The sequence below is a fragment of the Chrysochloris asiatica genome, unplaced genomic scaffold (genome assembly GCF_000296735.1).
Source record: "Chrysochloris asiatica unplaced genomic scaffold, ChrAsi1.0 scaffold00007, whole genome shotgun sequence".
NCBI lineage: Eukaryota > Metazoa > Chordata > Mammalia > Afrosoricida > Chrysochloridae > Chrysochloris > Chrysochloris asiatica.
Window position 1 is genome coordinate 32,036,125 of NW_006408525.1, and position 15,876 is coordinate 32,052,000.

General features: G+C 51.8%; 1 protein-coding gene across 4 annotated transcripts in view; it reads left to right on the forward strand.

Annotated features, from left to right (window-relative positions):
* CRHR1 (corticotropin releasing hormone receptor 1) overlaps positions 1 to 15,876 on the forward strand; it is a 46,394-nt gene that overhangs the window by 28,010 nt on the left and 2,508 nt on the right. For 2 of the 4 annotated variants that reach the window (XM_006833534.1, XM_006833535.1), the window contains exons 3-8: positions 1,519 to 1,638; positions 7,054 to 7,139; positions 12,860 to 12,966; positions 13,858 to 13,978; positions 14,182 to 14,335; positions 14,519 to 14,579. In XM_006833534.1, the coding sequence (XP_006833597.1) occupies positions 1,519 to 1,638; positions 7,054 to 7,139; positions 12,860 to 12,966; positions 13,858 to 13,978; positions 14,182 to 14,335; positions 14,519 to 14,579 (649 nt within the window). Of the gene's footprint in view, positions 1 to 1,518; positions 1,639 to 7,053; positions 7,140 to 12,859; positions 12,967 to 13,857; positions 13,979 to 14,181; positions 14,336 to 14,518; positions 14,580 to 15,876 lie in introns of those variants that run through there. The other 2 variants (XM_006833536.1, XM_006833537.1) reach the window with 2 other exon arrangements.

The following is a 15,876-nucleotide window of genomic DNA, read 5'->3' on the forward strand; positions in this document are numbered from 1 at the left end:
AAAAAGAAAGAAATGGAATGCATAAAGATCAATATCCTAAATATTTGTGAGCTGAAATGGACTGGTTTTGACCTTTTTGAATCTAATAATTATATGGTTTTAATCTGTGTTGCAAGAAGTACAGTCAAGATGCTCTTTAGAAGTCAGAATGGCAAGACTTTGTCCCTCATATTTCAGACACATTATCGGGAGGGACCAGTCCCTGGAGAAGGCCATCATGCTTGGTAAAGTGGAGGGTCAGTGAAAAGAGGAAGACCCCCAAGGAGATAGACTGGCACAGTGGCAGCAGCAATGGGCTCAAGCGTAGGAAAAATTGTGAGAAGGGGGCAGGACGAGGCAATGTTTCTTTGTGTTGTGCATAGGGTGTCTATGAGTCAGAATAGACTCTACAGCACCTAACAGCAACAATAGGTTCACGGTGAAATGGAATCGACTTGATCACCACTGTTTTTCTTTCTGGTATCTAGTTTAGCTATTTACATCCTCTTTGAGCCCTAAGAAGTCCCTGGATGGTACCAAGGATTAACATGCTCAGCTGCTAACTGAAAGATTGAAGGTTCAAATCTACCCAGAGGCGTCTTGGAAGAAAATCCTGACAATCTACTTTAGAAAAAAATCAACCATTAAAAACTCTATGGAACACAGTTCTAAGACACGAGGTCCCCGTGAGTCAGTTCAACGGCAGCTGGCTTTTGGTTGTTTTGTTTTGTTTTGTTTTGTTTTTGAGTCAGAGACCCCTTTGAGAATCTAATGAAAACCAAAAGCCATGGACCCAGCTCCTCATTAAATACACCCAATTTTTCATTTAATTCCAGGGTCTTTAGGACTGCCTTGAGGTCTCCTGTGAACTAAGATAAAACATCCATTCACATCATTTTCTAAAGAAACAGGCCTAGAGAGGGGACGTGACTTACCTAAGGTCACAGCAAATTATTCACAGAACCCACACTGAAGCCAGGGCTGCAGACCCTCTAGCTCAGTGTCCTCTCCCCTCCCCCAGGTGATGCCTGTCTCACTTTTCTACCATGGTTCCCTTCTCAGCACAGACCGGAAGACAACAGTAGGTGCTCACTATATGTGCTCATCAAGCCAGCTTGTTTGGTTCCAGAGATGTGTGCTGGGGCTGGGACAGGGACGGGGTGGGCCAGGCCTGCTCCAGCAGTTCCTGTGACGTCTCAGAGCTCCAGTCTGTCATCAAACCAAGAGAGAGGCTCAGAGATGTGTGCTCAGGCTTTAGAGCAGAGAGCTTGAACTTTGTCTGCCCTTCTTCTACATGCCAGCCTTAGCTTTTAACATCATCTCAAGTCTTCTCTGTTCCTCCTCTGCTCTGAAACCCACACTGGCTCCCCAGTGTGATAACAATGAATCCAGATTCCTTCCTCTGGTGCCTCTTTGGTGTCCCCTGTATAGGACGAGCTCATTTCTGCTCCTGTCCTGTCCCCAGTTGGTGAGTAAGAGATGGGCAGGTCACTGGGATGTCCTCTGTCTTCCAGTCTTACCAGTTGTCTCTGTCCCCAGGACTGCACTGCAATGCATCCGTGGACCTCATTGGTACCTGCTGGCCCCGGAGCCCCGCAGGGCAGCTGGTGGTTCGACCCTGCCCTGCCTATTTCTACGGTGTCCGTTACAACACCACAAGTAAGGAAAGGGGTGGGCCAACTACCTGCTGGGAGGTGGGACAGGATGGAAATAGACATGATGAAGAGACCCCTTCAAGGGGACAGCCGTTATTTATCCAAGCCAGCCCTGTGCTCGGCTGGTCACTCTGCTCACCCTGCTAATTCTCACAGTTCCCCTGGAAGACACTATTGACCGTTACGTAACCAAGCCTCTGAAGCTCGGCGTGGAAAGGGAACTTGGTCCGGGTCACCCAACAGGGAGGTAGTGAAGCTGGAGTTAGCATTCAGGTCTGTCTGGCACATTCCTTTGCAGTTGAGAAATGTTGGTCCGCTTGAACTGGACATACAGCCCCGTGATGTGGGCAGGGGTCATTGGCATGGAGAGGAGAGCCCTGGGCTCAGAGAGGTTAGGGGACCTGCCTGGGCCCACCAGCAAAATAGTGAGAGACTTAGAGTGTTAGATTCATAGGCAGGGACTTGGCCTTGCCTCGCAGGCCCATTGAGGAGGGGTGGGGTGAGATGGGGAATAGGGCTGATGGGAGAAGATTGGCCTGGTTGTTCTGCTACTTGATCCCCAAGTGAACATCTCGTTCCCCTGGGGCCCCACACCTCTGGGCTTTGCAGGTCCCTCCTGCACCTCCTGCTGCCCTCAGCGTTAATTTGCTGTCCCTTGTCAATGACTCAGTCCTGCTTATGGAGGGAGCAACAGCTGCAGGCCAGAGAGGGTTGGGACTGAGATCCCTGGGGCCGGGGCCCCATGTGTAAACCCTCGAGTTCTGGGGTCACCTGAGCGCAGAGCTCTGAGATGCACCCCCAGTGAGCACAGACACTAGGTCCTATGAGACCCACTGATTTACCTCAGGTACATCTGTTTTCCACCATGATTCTCCAGCTCCTCACTTGATGGCCCCCAGGATTAGATGATATGGCTTCAAGACTTATTCCAACCCCCAGCCCCGAGATTCCTTCTCCTGCCCATCTCTTCTTTACCAGCTAGACTATGGGGACCAGGACTGGGGGCTAGAGGTGATAGTGTGAGAGCATCCGACCAGGATGTGGCTGTGACCTGTCCCTGGACCGAAGGCTGGAGAATGTCATCCTACAGCTGTATGGGTCTGTAACCGACATCCCAGCCACAGGAGGGGCCCAGGGAAAAGGAGAGAGACTGGGGGCGGGGGGGCGGGGGTTGCGGGCAGGGGGAGCAAGCAGAGGAAGGAAGGGAGAAGAGGAGGGGCTAACAGCATCAAATAGTTCTCAGAGCAGAGTTTGTGGGAGCACAGTTAGGCTAGTTTCCACGCAGTTGGGCTCATTTTACAGTTGAGAAATTGAGGCACAAGCAGCTATAACCTGTCCGAGGTCACAGAGCCATGATGACAGGGTCTGAATGACAGGAATCGGTACCCTCCTACCCTCCCCCACCCCCACTCCCTGCGCTGTGGGCTGAGAAGGGGCCCAGGTCCCACCAACTCCGCTGATAAAGTAGTTCTCACGCCCGACCCTTCCTGTCCTCTGTCCTCAGTGCCCCACTCCTGGTTCCCTCCTTCTCTCACTCTAGTCTTGGAGCTGATGCTAACACACCCTGCTTACATGGAGCTGATGCTAACACACCCTGCTTACATGGAGCTGATGCTAACGCACTCTGCTTACATGGAGCTGATCCTAACACACCCTGCTTACATAGAGCCAGTCCTCATGTGGCTCCCCATTACCTCCTGGTCCACACACTGAGTGGGACCCACCAGGCTCTCTGAGATGAGGGGTCACCTACCTTTGCAACCAACCCTGTCCACTCCTCACAAGTTCCTTTCCTTCTTATTCCAAAGTTACTTGGGATGCTCCAAATAAGTTCTTCAAGATACAGTCCTTGGCTCATGTTTTTGTTTGCCAACCCTGCCTTAAATGGAAGCTAGGAGTCCCGGGTTCAAGCTCCAGCTCCAACTGAACCCGCTTAAGGAACCCTCAGCACTGATCCTCTGTGGGCCTCAGTTTCCCCCCTGTAAGACAGATGGGAGGTTTAGGGATGTGCTCCCTGCCCCCCTCCCCTCCATTGTTTCCAGAGAGGAGCTAGAGATGCAGGTCCCATTGTCTGAGTCAGTATTTTAGACAGGGTTAGTGGACATCCCCTTCCTAGGTGCCCCCTCCACCCAGCAGGCTGAGCAGGGTGCCCCATAATCAGGAGCAAGTGGGAGTCCAGAGTTGTACCTGATAATTAGGTACTAATTCATTCATTTACTGATGAGCTATTGCCAGGACTTTGAGGCCTCTCCTTCATTCCCTCCCTCCTGCTGCATCCGATGGGAAGCATCTCCAAAAATAACCCTTTTCCCGTGATTCTTTAGGAAGACTGCTCAGCTCAGCAATTAAAGACAAGGAGGTCGCATGCATCCTCCCTGGCAACCACTCTCTCCTCCCGCTCCATCAAAACCTGTTTCCTCTGGATGGTCCCAGCATGGGATAGGAGGCATCCCAGGCTCCCTGCCCTGTAAGTGGGGTGCCTAGAGCAAAGAAGCTCCTTTCATAATCTCCATCTGTACCCCCTTTGATAGGGACAACTGACATGTTTCGAATCTTATATAACAAAACAACTCAGTGCCATCGAGTGGATTCAGAACTCATAGGGACCCCATGGGACAAAGTACAATTGTTCTGTAGGGTTTCTGAGGCTGTCATCTTTACAGAAGCAGACTGCCACATTTTTCTCCAGTGGAGCGGCTGGTGGATTTGAACTACTGACCTTTCAGTTAGTCTTAACAACTATGCCATCAGGGCTCCTGAATCTTCTGTAAGGTTATATAAACAGTCTAAGACATGGTCTTAGAACAGTGTTTCAAGGTCATATAAACACTGTTATGTAACATATATAACCTTACTATGTCTTAGAACAGTGTTTATATAACCTTACAGAAGATTCAGGAACCCTGCTGCCATAGTTGTATGGAGTCCTGGTGTGGCGCTATGGGTTAATGCACCAGACTGTAAAGCTGTTTGAACTGCAAGATCAGAGGTTCAAGTTCACCAGCCACTCCTCGGAAACCCTATACAGGATCACTATGGGTCGGAACCGACTCAACGGCACTTCACAACAACAAGACAATGGTAATAATAGTAGCTCACACCAATGCCAAGTACAGTTCTAAGTGCTTTGCACACTTTAATTAAAAATACTCACTCAACCCACTGAGGTAGGGGCTATTATGAAGATGCTTCCTATCTTACAGAAAGGATGATACAAGTGGTTTGTTATTGGCTAGTAGCCCACAGGTTGGTGTTTTGAACCCAGCAGCAGTGCAGTGGAAGGAAAACCTGGCGATCTGCTTCTTTAAAAATTAAACCCAGGATCATTAAGTTGATTTCAACTCATGGTAACCCTATAGAACAAAGTAGAACTGCCCGCAGAGGGTCTCCACGGCTATCATCTCTACAAAAGCAAGCCTGTCACATCTCTTTCCCACAGAGTGCCTGGTGGGTTCAAACCACCAACCTTTTGGTTAGCAGCTGAGTGCTTTAACCACTGCACCACCAAGACTCTCTCCATAAACCACAGCCAGGAAAACCCTATGGAGGAATTCTGCTCTGTAACACATGGGGTCCCCATGAGTTGGCATCAACTCAATGGCGTTAGGTTTATTTTATAGAAAAGCAAGCAGAGAGGTTGGGTGACTTGCCCAAAGTCACACAGCTAGTAAGGGGTGGTGCCAGGATTTGAACCCAAGCTGTCTAGGTCTAAGGACCAAGCTCTTAACCACTACTCTGTGCTGCTATTCTTAAGACAAGACCCCACTCCCACCCACTGTGTCTAGCCTCCCCAGTCAATCGCTGCCGGAGCCCCTTTCTTGCAGGACTTTTTGGAGTAGCCTCTTGTCCCGGTCACATCTGCTCATGGTATAGACACTGGGTTCCCCAATTCTGCCTCCGCACCCCCACTCCCACCCTTAAACTAAGCCGCAGTTCGCAGCCCTCTGGTAGCTTAGTCTTCACTTAGCAATTAGGAGAGAATCCGAGTCGAGGGCTCAGCACTGCCCAAGCAAGACTCAGGACCACAACTGGGAAGCTGGACAGAGCTGGACAAATCCATTTAGGCTCATTCCCCCACTGCCATGCTTCACCTGGAGCTGCTTCTCAGCAAAGGGGTCAGAGCAGTTAGCGCTGGGGCTATGCCAGCTTTCCTGCCCTGGAGGTCAGGCAGGGCACCCTGGGGAGGGAAGGGGGCACTCCTTCTCCTTGTTCTAGTGATGGCTTAAGAGATAACTCCACACTGCACAGACGCAGGGGCCAGGAAGTGTGCCCCTCCTTTAATAACTGACGAGGGGACCTAGGGCGGTGGGCTGAGGTCATTCATCCATCACCACCGAGACAGTCAGGGGTCCCAGCTCTTGACTCCCTGTTCCAGCATGACTCTGGGCTGGGGACCAGGACTCCAGAGGGTCTCCAACCCTCCTACAACCTCATGGGGAGGGTGGGGGTCAGCAGGAGCCACTCAAGTCCCAAAGCATGGGAAGGCTTCCATGGAAATGACTCAGGGAGCCCTGTGCAGTCCCTCGGATGCCCAGGAGGGCCGTGGGGCAGGGTGGGGTGGGGGCCTCAGCCATTACTGGGGGAAAGACTTAGTTTAAAACTCCCAATACCTTCCCTATTGAGTTTTAAATCCCCCAGGTCCTTCCTTACTGGATTCTGGGGTCCTGCTACCCACACCAGGGAGGAAGAAAGGAAGGTACAGCTCTGCTTCAGGGCTCCTGGATACTTCCCTGCTCCCACCTGGGCCACGTGCCAGGTTGGACGGCAGGTCCCAGGAAAGACACACCATCACCCCATGGGACACTTCCAGCACATTCCTGTCACCTGCCATTTTTCATTCCTACCACGGACCCTCCCTCCCCAGGCCTGCTCTGGGGAAATCCCCCTGGGGACCTTCCCCAAGGCCTGCCCCTGTCACAGGAGCCCTGCGCAAGGTCTGCCCACATGAAATCACCACACTAGTCCCACCATGTGAAACCCTGTCACTTAAATTTGCCACATAAGCTGTCACCACGTACCCTCCCTCCGTACCAGGCCTGGCCATGTGAGAAGTGACTCATGAGAACTCACCATTCATTTTCGAGACCACACGTGGGAGGTGTCTCAGAATGCCCACCACATCATCTGCCTCTACGTAAAGACCTGCACGGCACAGCCTAGTGAGCTGGCCATGACTGTCCATCGGCCTGTTCACAGGAGGGGAGAGCCAGGGCCCCACAGGCCGGTGCTGATGGGGGCCAGTGGGCAAAAAAAGGCAAGAAGATGGGGGCAGTAGGGAAGCCCTTCTCCCAAGCTTCACACCAGAGCCACCAGCAAACAGGCCCCTCTGCTGGCCCAAGGTGGAGGGGACAGACACCCAAGTTACTATTCAAGAGAGGAACTTGTGGATCATCACTCAGCCTCTCTCTTCTTTGTCCAGACAACGGCTACCGGGAATGCCTGACCAATGGCAGCTGGGCCGCCCGTGTGAACTACTCTGAGTGCCAGGAGATTCTCAATGAGGAGGTGAGCCTGAGCCAGCGAGGCTGCCAGATTGCAGGGTGGCTCACAACCCACACAGGGTGAGCTGGGCCCTTTCCCCTCCCCTTCTCCCTCTCGCCTGTGCGCACTGAGTGGCCACTATCACTGGACTCTTGTCCATTTTCCACCCCAACTCTCCGGAGGACTACATCAAAGTCCGAGCAGGGGGCTGTATTCAAATCAGGGATGGGGGTTGTACGATGCTTTTTGAAAAAAACTCTTGGAGGTCTTTTTAAACATCTAAATGGTTTTAAGTCAAAATGATGTACATAATGTATAAAGATCAAAAGATACAAATGGGAATACAGTAAAAAGTTTCTTTCTCACCCCAGCCCCCAGCCATTGGCTTCCCTCCTCAAAGGTCACTGTTTGCCAGTTTCCTAAGGTGTCTTTCCAGATATATTCTCTGCAAATATAAGTTATGATGAGTATATGTTCTTTTTTTGTGTTTACTCCAATGTTGCATATTATCTACATTGTTTGGTGCTATGTTTTGCCTATAACCATCCATCTTGTAGATTGTTCCATCTCAGTGCATAAAGCGCAGCTTTGTTGCATAACATCACATTGTACATATGTTCCACAATTTATTTAACCAATCTTTCTTGACTCCCAGTGTTTGATGACTACAAATAATGCTCAAAGAATAATCTCTTAAGGATAACATTTTTGTGAATAAATCTATCTACCCCCTTATCCCTGTGACGTTTCTCCTCTACCCCACCCACCCTTCAGTGGGTGCTGAGAAAGGTGGGAGCCATGAAGCTGAAAGAAAGGGTAAGCAGAGACAAAGAGCAGAAGGGAGGATGCCCCCCAGATTGTCTGAGGACCCCAGGCTTCTGGGTAGTCCCAAGAATCCCAGCACCTAAAGGATCTGAGTTGAAAGGAATCTTGGAGACCCTCCATCTCATCTTGAGTTCCCAGACCTGCCTGGTAATAAGAATCACCCAGAACATGTTCAAATGCAGGTTCCAGAGCTGCACCTAAGACACAGTGAATCAAAATCACTGAGGGCCAGGAATCTATTTTTAGTGCCCCACGGGAGTCTTCTGATAAGGCAGACATGAGAAACTCTCATTGATTTTACAGCTGGGGAGACTGAGGCCTGGAAAGAGGAAGTGACTGGTACAAGGTCACATGGGAAGAGTGAGTCAGAGCCTGGAAGTAGGGTCTGCTCTTTGCCAGGGACCCTGGAAAGCAAGAGTAATGGAGGAAGAACAACGCCCCCTATCTCCTCTGGCTCTGAGCCCTTTGGTTAGCCCCTGGCCCAGGCTTCCTGGCTGTATGCCACTGAGCTACTGGGGGTCTGTAGGCCCTTCTGGAAGCTACACAGACACAGCGCAGTGCTTAGCCGGAAGCTCTGGGCTTATGGGAGCTGCTTCTGGCAGAGTGAAAGCCTTACTCAGGATGCAGGTGAGAGGTTTCCTGGCGTCTCACATCACCCAGGTCAGACTGTGTGGCCCACCCTAGGCTGGCATGGGTTGACTCAGCTCCCCGAGGACCTGGTCTGAACAAAACTGTTGTTAAATGCTGATGATACGGTTCCAGACCATAGTGACCCCATATAGGGTTTCCAAGGGGCAAGTGGTGAGCTTGAACTGCCCACCTTGTAGTTCAAACTGACTTTGCAGTCCAGCGCATTAGCCCACAGCGCCACACCAGGACTCTAAAATTAGCCCCCAGTAAGTTCCTGAGTGCCCACACAGTGAGGCAGCCTGGCCGGTCTTAGCTTGGGGACAAGATGTATCCCCTTGAATGAGGGGAAGAAGTGGAAGTTGCATGCTAACAACCACAGTTAGGCCACAGGAGATGGACTTGGGTAGGGGTGGCAAGAAGGCCACTCAATTGGGTGGGGAGTCCCTTACCTGGCACGTAATAGAGGAGTTGGGAGGGAGGGAAATCACTTGTGCTCAAAGGGTAGGTCAGTTGCTGTGGAGGAAGTGAAGTAGACCAGCTACCTTAGCCCCTCCAAGCTACCATCATTTTCTCATTGGGTGCTGAGCCCTCCCAGCCTGAGGCCCTGGAGGCCAGCTCCTAGCCAGGAAAGTCAACCCTGCCCTGCTCCGTCATGGACATCCAAAACACTGGAGACGCCACTGTGGTTCCCAGCCTCCCTCCCTGGATTTGATCCTCATCCTTGGGTTGGCAGGGGAGTTTCTTCATGACTCCTACTAACCTCTCCTGCTGTTGTTTAAAGGAGCCCTGTTAGCTCTGTAGGTCAGGTGAAAAGGTCAGAAGTTCAAACCCAGCAGCCTTTCTGTGGGAGAAAGATGAGGCTGTCTGCTTCCATGAAGATTTACAGTCTGGGAAAACCTAGGGAACAATTCTCAGTCCTATAGGGTCACCAAGAGCCACAATCAATTCGATGGCAGTGGTTGGTGGGCCACATCACACTGGATGGGAGAATGGCTTTGTATGCGTCTTGGCCTGTGGAGGATGCTCCGTCCACTTCTCACCGCAGCCCTATCTCTCTGCCTCTGCCTCTGCTTCACCTGCAAGGGCAGGGCAGGTTGTCGTGTACACCTGGTGGGTAACGGAGCATTGATGAGGAGACCACAGGTAATGCTCCTGATCCCCACCCCACACCCCACCCTGCCTTGGCCACCCTTTTCTCAGTAATCCCTGCAAGCACATTTGCCTAGCACTCTGGGTAATCAATTAATGTAATTAGTTCAAATCCATTCCCTCTGTCAGTCTCCAGCCTCACCAGACCCCACCCCACCCTCCAGACTCCCTTGTCCCCTCCTGAAACTGCGAGAAAGTATCCAATTAATTGAGCAGCGGCCTCTCTGGCTCTTGGGAGGACTGAGCCCTAATTAAGCGCCAGTGCCCTAGGCTGTTACAGATTGTGGAGTCGCAGAAATTATTGCTTGTGAAACGGGACTGGCCAGGGTGCCCTGGAGGTCCCAAGTCTAGTAGGATCTGCACACTGCTGTCACCACCAGGAGACAGGCTCTGAATTGGGGAGCCTAGCTTGTGTGCTGACCCCCTCAGCTCCATGCTGTACTAGCCCCAACTCCCTGCCTCAGCCCCCCACACTCAGCCCCCCTCCACTGCAGTCAGCCTGCCCAGAAAGCCTTTCGAATTCAGCTTGTCCCTCAAGAAATGCACAAGGGAAGGAGGGACTAAACAGTCAGTAGCCCAGCTAGGCGGACCAGGTGTCTGGGATGGGTTATTCAGCCCCTTCAGCTGGACAAACAGAAAGGAGAGTCTCAGGGGGCAGTGTGAGAATGAAAAGTAATAATGTTTGTAAAGCACCTGGCCCAGGGCCCAGCATACAGTAGGTGCGCCATAAACGACCCCTTCCTACTCTGAGTCCATTGGCATGGGCCATGCAGAGGCGGCCAGCAGATGGCAGTGAAGGGCCCCCGCACTGCTGATCGGGGTGGACCTGGGCCTTGTGAGGAAGCGGGGCATCGTGCCATCCTGGACTCCACAGATGTTGTTACTACCCAGGGCCTTCTCAGCGTGGGCTTGTGGAAATTTTAATCAAAGGAAATTGAGAGCCAGCTCCACACAGGCCATGATGTGGGCATCTTCTGGCATCTGCTTCCCGCCGGATGGAGACAACGGATCCCTCTCCTGGCTCCCCCTCCTCTCTCAGCCCCTCTCTTTCCCTCCCAGTGTCTCTCTCTCCCCTTTCATTGACACCTCCATGGGGCCCAACCCTGGTGATGCAACCACTGCTAACCAAAAGGTCAACAATTCAGACCCACCAGCCACATCATAGGATGTGAGATTCTGCTTCTGTGAAGATTTGGTGGTAGCTTTGTGCCGTGGAGTCGGTTCTGACTCATAGCAACCCTGTACAGGGTTTCCAAGGCTGTAAATCTTTACGGGAGCAGAACGCCTCATCTTTCTCCCGCGGAACCACTGGTAGTTTTGAACTGCTGACCTTGCGGTTCGCAGCCCAATTCGTAATCACTACGCTACCAGAAGATTTACAGCCTTGGAAACCCTATGGAGCAGTTGTGCTTTGTCCTGTAGGGTAGTTGGGAGTTAATCGACACGATGGCAAAGGGTTTGGGGTCCAAGGCTTCTGAGGCCTGAGTTGTTAATATAATTTCCTGCCATGTTTCTAAATGCCTTTGCCAGGAAAACCAGTCCCCAGAACAGAGTTTCCTGGGCCTTCGGGACCTAGGAGGTTCTTTAGTGGGGACCCCCTTTTGGAATAGAGGGTGAGGGAGGGTTGGGTCCATTCTGGGATGCCTGTTGGGTGTCCAGTTTCTGAGGTTCACCAGTGAATGAATTCAGGGAAATTATTGGCCTGACTGGGACCTCAGTTTTCTCATCTGGAAAACGGGTAGTTGTTGTTGTTAAGTGCCATCGAGTCGGTTCCAACCCATAGCGACCCTGTACAGGGTTTCCGAGGGTGTAAATCTTTACAGGAGTAGAAAGCCTCATCTTTCTCCCGCAGAGCGGCTGGTAGTTTCGAACCGCTGACATTAAGGTTCGCAGCCCGATTCGTAACGGGTAGAAATGGACTTAATCCCTTAGGATTTAGCTCTGACTTCCTTGGATTCTGTATCTCCAATAGGAAGGCTCGTGGGAAGCCAGGAAACAAGGCTTTTAAAAGTTCATCCTTTTCTTAACTTAGACTTTCCCTGATTTTTTACATCATCATTGCCTGGCCTCACCACAGAACCCGGGAAAAGGTCCGGACTTCGAACCAGGGCATTCTGGTTTGACCCCCTGCTGAGAATTTGCCTCTCCACCCAGATATAATCAGTCTGAATCAACAGTTTAATAAGATTCCCCAGGCGAGTCTTACAGATCCCTGGAGATTTTGTTAAAATGTAAATTCTGACCCAGTGTATCCCAAGTGAAGGAGCTCTGGTAGTATAGTGGTTACGAATTGGGCTGCTAACCTCAAGGTCAGCAGTTCGAAACTACCAGCTGTTCCGTGGGAGAAAGATGAGGAGGCCTTCTGCTCCCATAAAGATTTACAGCCTCGGAAACCCTGTACAGGGTCGTTATGAGTCAGAACCGACTCCACGGCACATAATCACCACCACCATCATATCCAAAGTAGAGTCCTGGTGTGACACTGTGGAATAAGCACTCGGCCACAAGGTCAGTTTGAACAGCAAGGCCATTGGTTCAAACCTTCCAGTCGCTTCTCAGAGACCCTATATAGATAGGGTTGCTATGAGTTAGAACCAACTCGACTTCAGTTAACAACAACAAATATCTAGGATGGAAAAGCAAGTTCTCAGCTGCAGGTCAAACCAGAATGCATCAGTTTCAAACCCAGGAAAAGGAAGGATGTCTTATCAGGGATCCCCTTTTCAAAGCCAGTGACTTCCCCCACTTGGCACCCCCCAACTCTTTGAGCCCCACTGAGTGCTCGGCCTGTCTCTGCACTCAACAGGACCACTGGGTGGACTGGAAATGTGTGCAGATGTGAGCATGGGAGCACATCTGTGAGCTGTGCACACACAGGCATGTGTGCAGAGCAGGAAGTCTGCGCGATGCAGAGACTCAACTCAGTCGCCACTTAGATGGAGAAACGAATAGAGCCGGCCAATTCAAAGCCACAACCTTACACTGGGCAGCCGCTCTGAGGCAATCTTTGGCATGGGGAGGAACTCTGGAATGGGGGAAGAAATTGTTAGGGTTGTCTGCTATGTCTTGGCCACTGATGGGGGTCTGTCCTAAGAGCACAGGGAACCTCACAGGACCTCTGTCCCTCTCTCCTGCTTCAGAAGAAGAGCAAAGTGCACTATCAAGCTGCTGTCATCATCAACTACCTGGGTCACTGCATCTCCCTGGGGGCCCTGCTGGTGGCCTTTGTCCTCTTTCTGCGGCTCAGGTGAGAAGGCCAGGGGTGGAGTGGAGAAGGGGCTCCCAGAAGGGAGCCTAGAGTAGGGCACTCTGCCCCCTCCCCAGGAACTGATGGGGTGGGGACAGGTAGGGTACACAGCCCAGGCTTGCTTTGTGCCATCCACACCAGGCCAATGACACCCATTTGGGGTAACTGGGAGGTGGAGTCCAAGGATGGGTTTTGGACTTGCCTGGGGCCCCAGCATTACTCCAGGGGTGCAGATGGCTGTGCCAGGTAGGTCTGTGCCCAGAATGGGCATGGTGGGCAGAAACTGGGACAGAGGCTCCTGCCAGAGACCCCCTGGGCTGGTCCCTCAGGCTGCAATGGAGGGTCCACCCAGGGATGGATGGCTGTGGAAGACCAACATGGCTAGAAGTTCCCCTCACCAAGTGCAAGTCATCACTGCAGGGGAGAAATCGGTGTAGTGTCACCTGAGAACCATATGTCCCAGCTGGGCATCCTTGGGCAGGTTACCCAACCTCTCTGAGCCCAGCTTTCTCCCCCACAGCCAGGGAATAATGCCCACTTTGCATGGATGTTATAAGGACAGTCGGCCTGGAGCACATAGCAGCCATGATTCTGACTGATCACGCGGTCCTGGTCCCTATACCTTCAGAGACTAGCCGAGCCTTGGTGGGCTCTGACCCGAATCCTGGAACTACAGGAAGAGGAGGGGCACCCTATGAGAGTGAGGGGGGCCCAGAGGGTGAGAAGGCCATGATCTGTGGGAAGTCTGCGGATAAGAATGGCCTCTCTGCTGCCACCTCCCTGCCCAACTTGGTTAGTCAGCCCTGCTCTCAACCTCAGTTTCCCCATCTGTACATGTTCCTTATCCTCTCTCCCCACCCCCCCTGCTTCCATTATGCACCCACCTCTCAGGAGCATCCGGTGCCTAAGAAACATCATCCACTGGAACCTCATCTCGGCCTTCATCCTACGAAATGCCACCTGGTTTGTGGTCCAGCTCACCATGAGCCCTGAAGTCCACCAGAGCAATGTGGTGCGTCCTGGTGAGGGGAGACAGAGTCAGAGGAAGGGCCTCAGGGGGCTGGGAACAGGGCTTGTGGTCTATAGGGCAGGAGCAGGGTCTCGGAGGGCCCCCCATCCAGCTGAGAGAAGGCCCCTGGTCCCAAGTTGGGTGCTGCCTCTGCCTCTTGCCCCCATCTTGGCTTATCTTCTTCTCTGGTGGGGTTCGGGTGGCAGGTCTGGTGCAGGTTGGTTACTGCTGCCTACAACTACTTCCACGTGACCAACTTCTTCTGGATGCTCGGTGAGGGCTGCTACCTGCACACGGCCATCGTGCTCACCTATTCCACCAACAAGCTGCACAAGTGGATGTTCATCTGCATTGGCTGGGGTGAGCGGGGATCCTTCAGCTGCCCACACCTCACCCTGACCCAGATCAGCTGGCTGGGGGCTGTGAGACCATGGCTTAGGTAGGGTGTGTCCCATAGTCCTTTGTTCCTACTTGGGAAGGACTTGAAGGAGGCCCGTTGGGCTCTGCCCTTGGCTGCACTGTGACAGAACATCTCTTCCCCAGGAGTACCTTTCCCCATCATTGTGGCCTGGGCCATTGGGAAGCTGTACTACGACAATGAAAAGTAAGTCACCTCCTGCTTTACTGCCCTAAGTGCCTTAGGTCTTGTCACCTTCTTTCTTGGTGCCTCAGTTTTTGTATCTGTAAAAAGATGGACCAGTCTCAACCAGAGGCTCCCAGATAGTGCTCTGCCTGAGGGGTGCTGGACACCCCTTGTCCACTGGGCTTTCATAAGATGCAGAACAGTGTAAGGGTTAAGGGCTGTCTCTGAAGACAAACTCTCTTGGTTCTGACGTGTGGCTCCATCATTAACTAGTTATATGAACTTGAGCTGGTTACTGCAGCGTGCCTCAGTTTCCTTATCTGTAAAATGGGCATCCTAATTGTAGTGCCTATTTCAAAGGTTGTTGTCTGGGTAATGTGAATATCGATTAAGAATTTAAAATAGTGCCTGGCACATAGTAAATTCTCCATACATCTTTTGTTACTATTGAGACTTGTTTTAACAAGTGATTCCATGGATTTAATAAGCATTGAAAACTTCCAGATGATCTCAGATGATCCTTCTAGCTCTGAGGTCCTGTGAGTGCTTATGAAATGAACTTGAGGGTTACTAATCACTCCTGTAAGGACCTCTGGTAGCGTAGTGGTTACGAATCGGGCTGTGAACCTTAAGGTCAGCGGTTCGAAACTACCAGCCGCTCCGTGGGAGAAAGATGAGGCTTTCTACTCCCGTAAAGATTTACACCCTCGGAAACCCTGTACAGGGTCACTATGGGTCAATTGGAACCGACTCGACGGCACTTAACAACAACAACAACAATCACACCTGTAAAGGAGACTGCTGGAGCAAAAAACTGTTCAGGTGATTCAACTTTGCAGCTAAGATTGAGGCAGAGAGTGATATGGTGGGCGTGGACAAACTTGGCTGCCCAGGAAGCACCAGGATCTTTTTTTGCCAAAGAAGTCTTCCCTGGAGCCCACTGATTGGGGACCCAGAGTGTTCATTCCTTGAGTTCCATTGCAAAGGCTGCCGGGCATCGGCTCTCTGAGGCGGAGCTGGGTGCAACAAGGAGCCTGGAGAATGATATTCTATGTTTATCCAGTGACTCCTTCCTGACTCAGGCCCTGCTGCCTGTCACTTCATTTGCATAGCTGCAAAGTGGGGGCCCGAGCTCTGAGAAATGACTGTGGCAGATGGGGGGACGGGCGGATTGCCCAGATGCTGTCTGGGCTTCCAGAACAGGATCATCATAAGCCCCGGGCAATGGTTTGTGTGCCTGCAGGTGTGCAGATGTGTGTGTGTATGTGCAGAGGAAGGGTGGAAGAACAAATTTCTTTTGTGGAGGGAGGATTGGGGG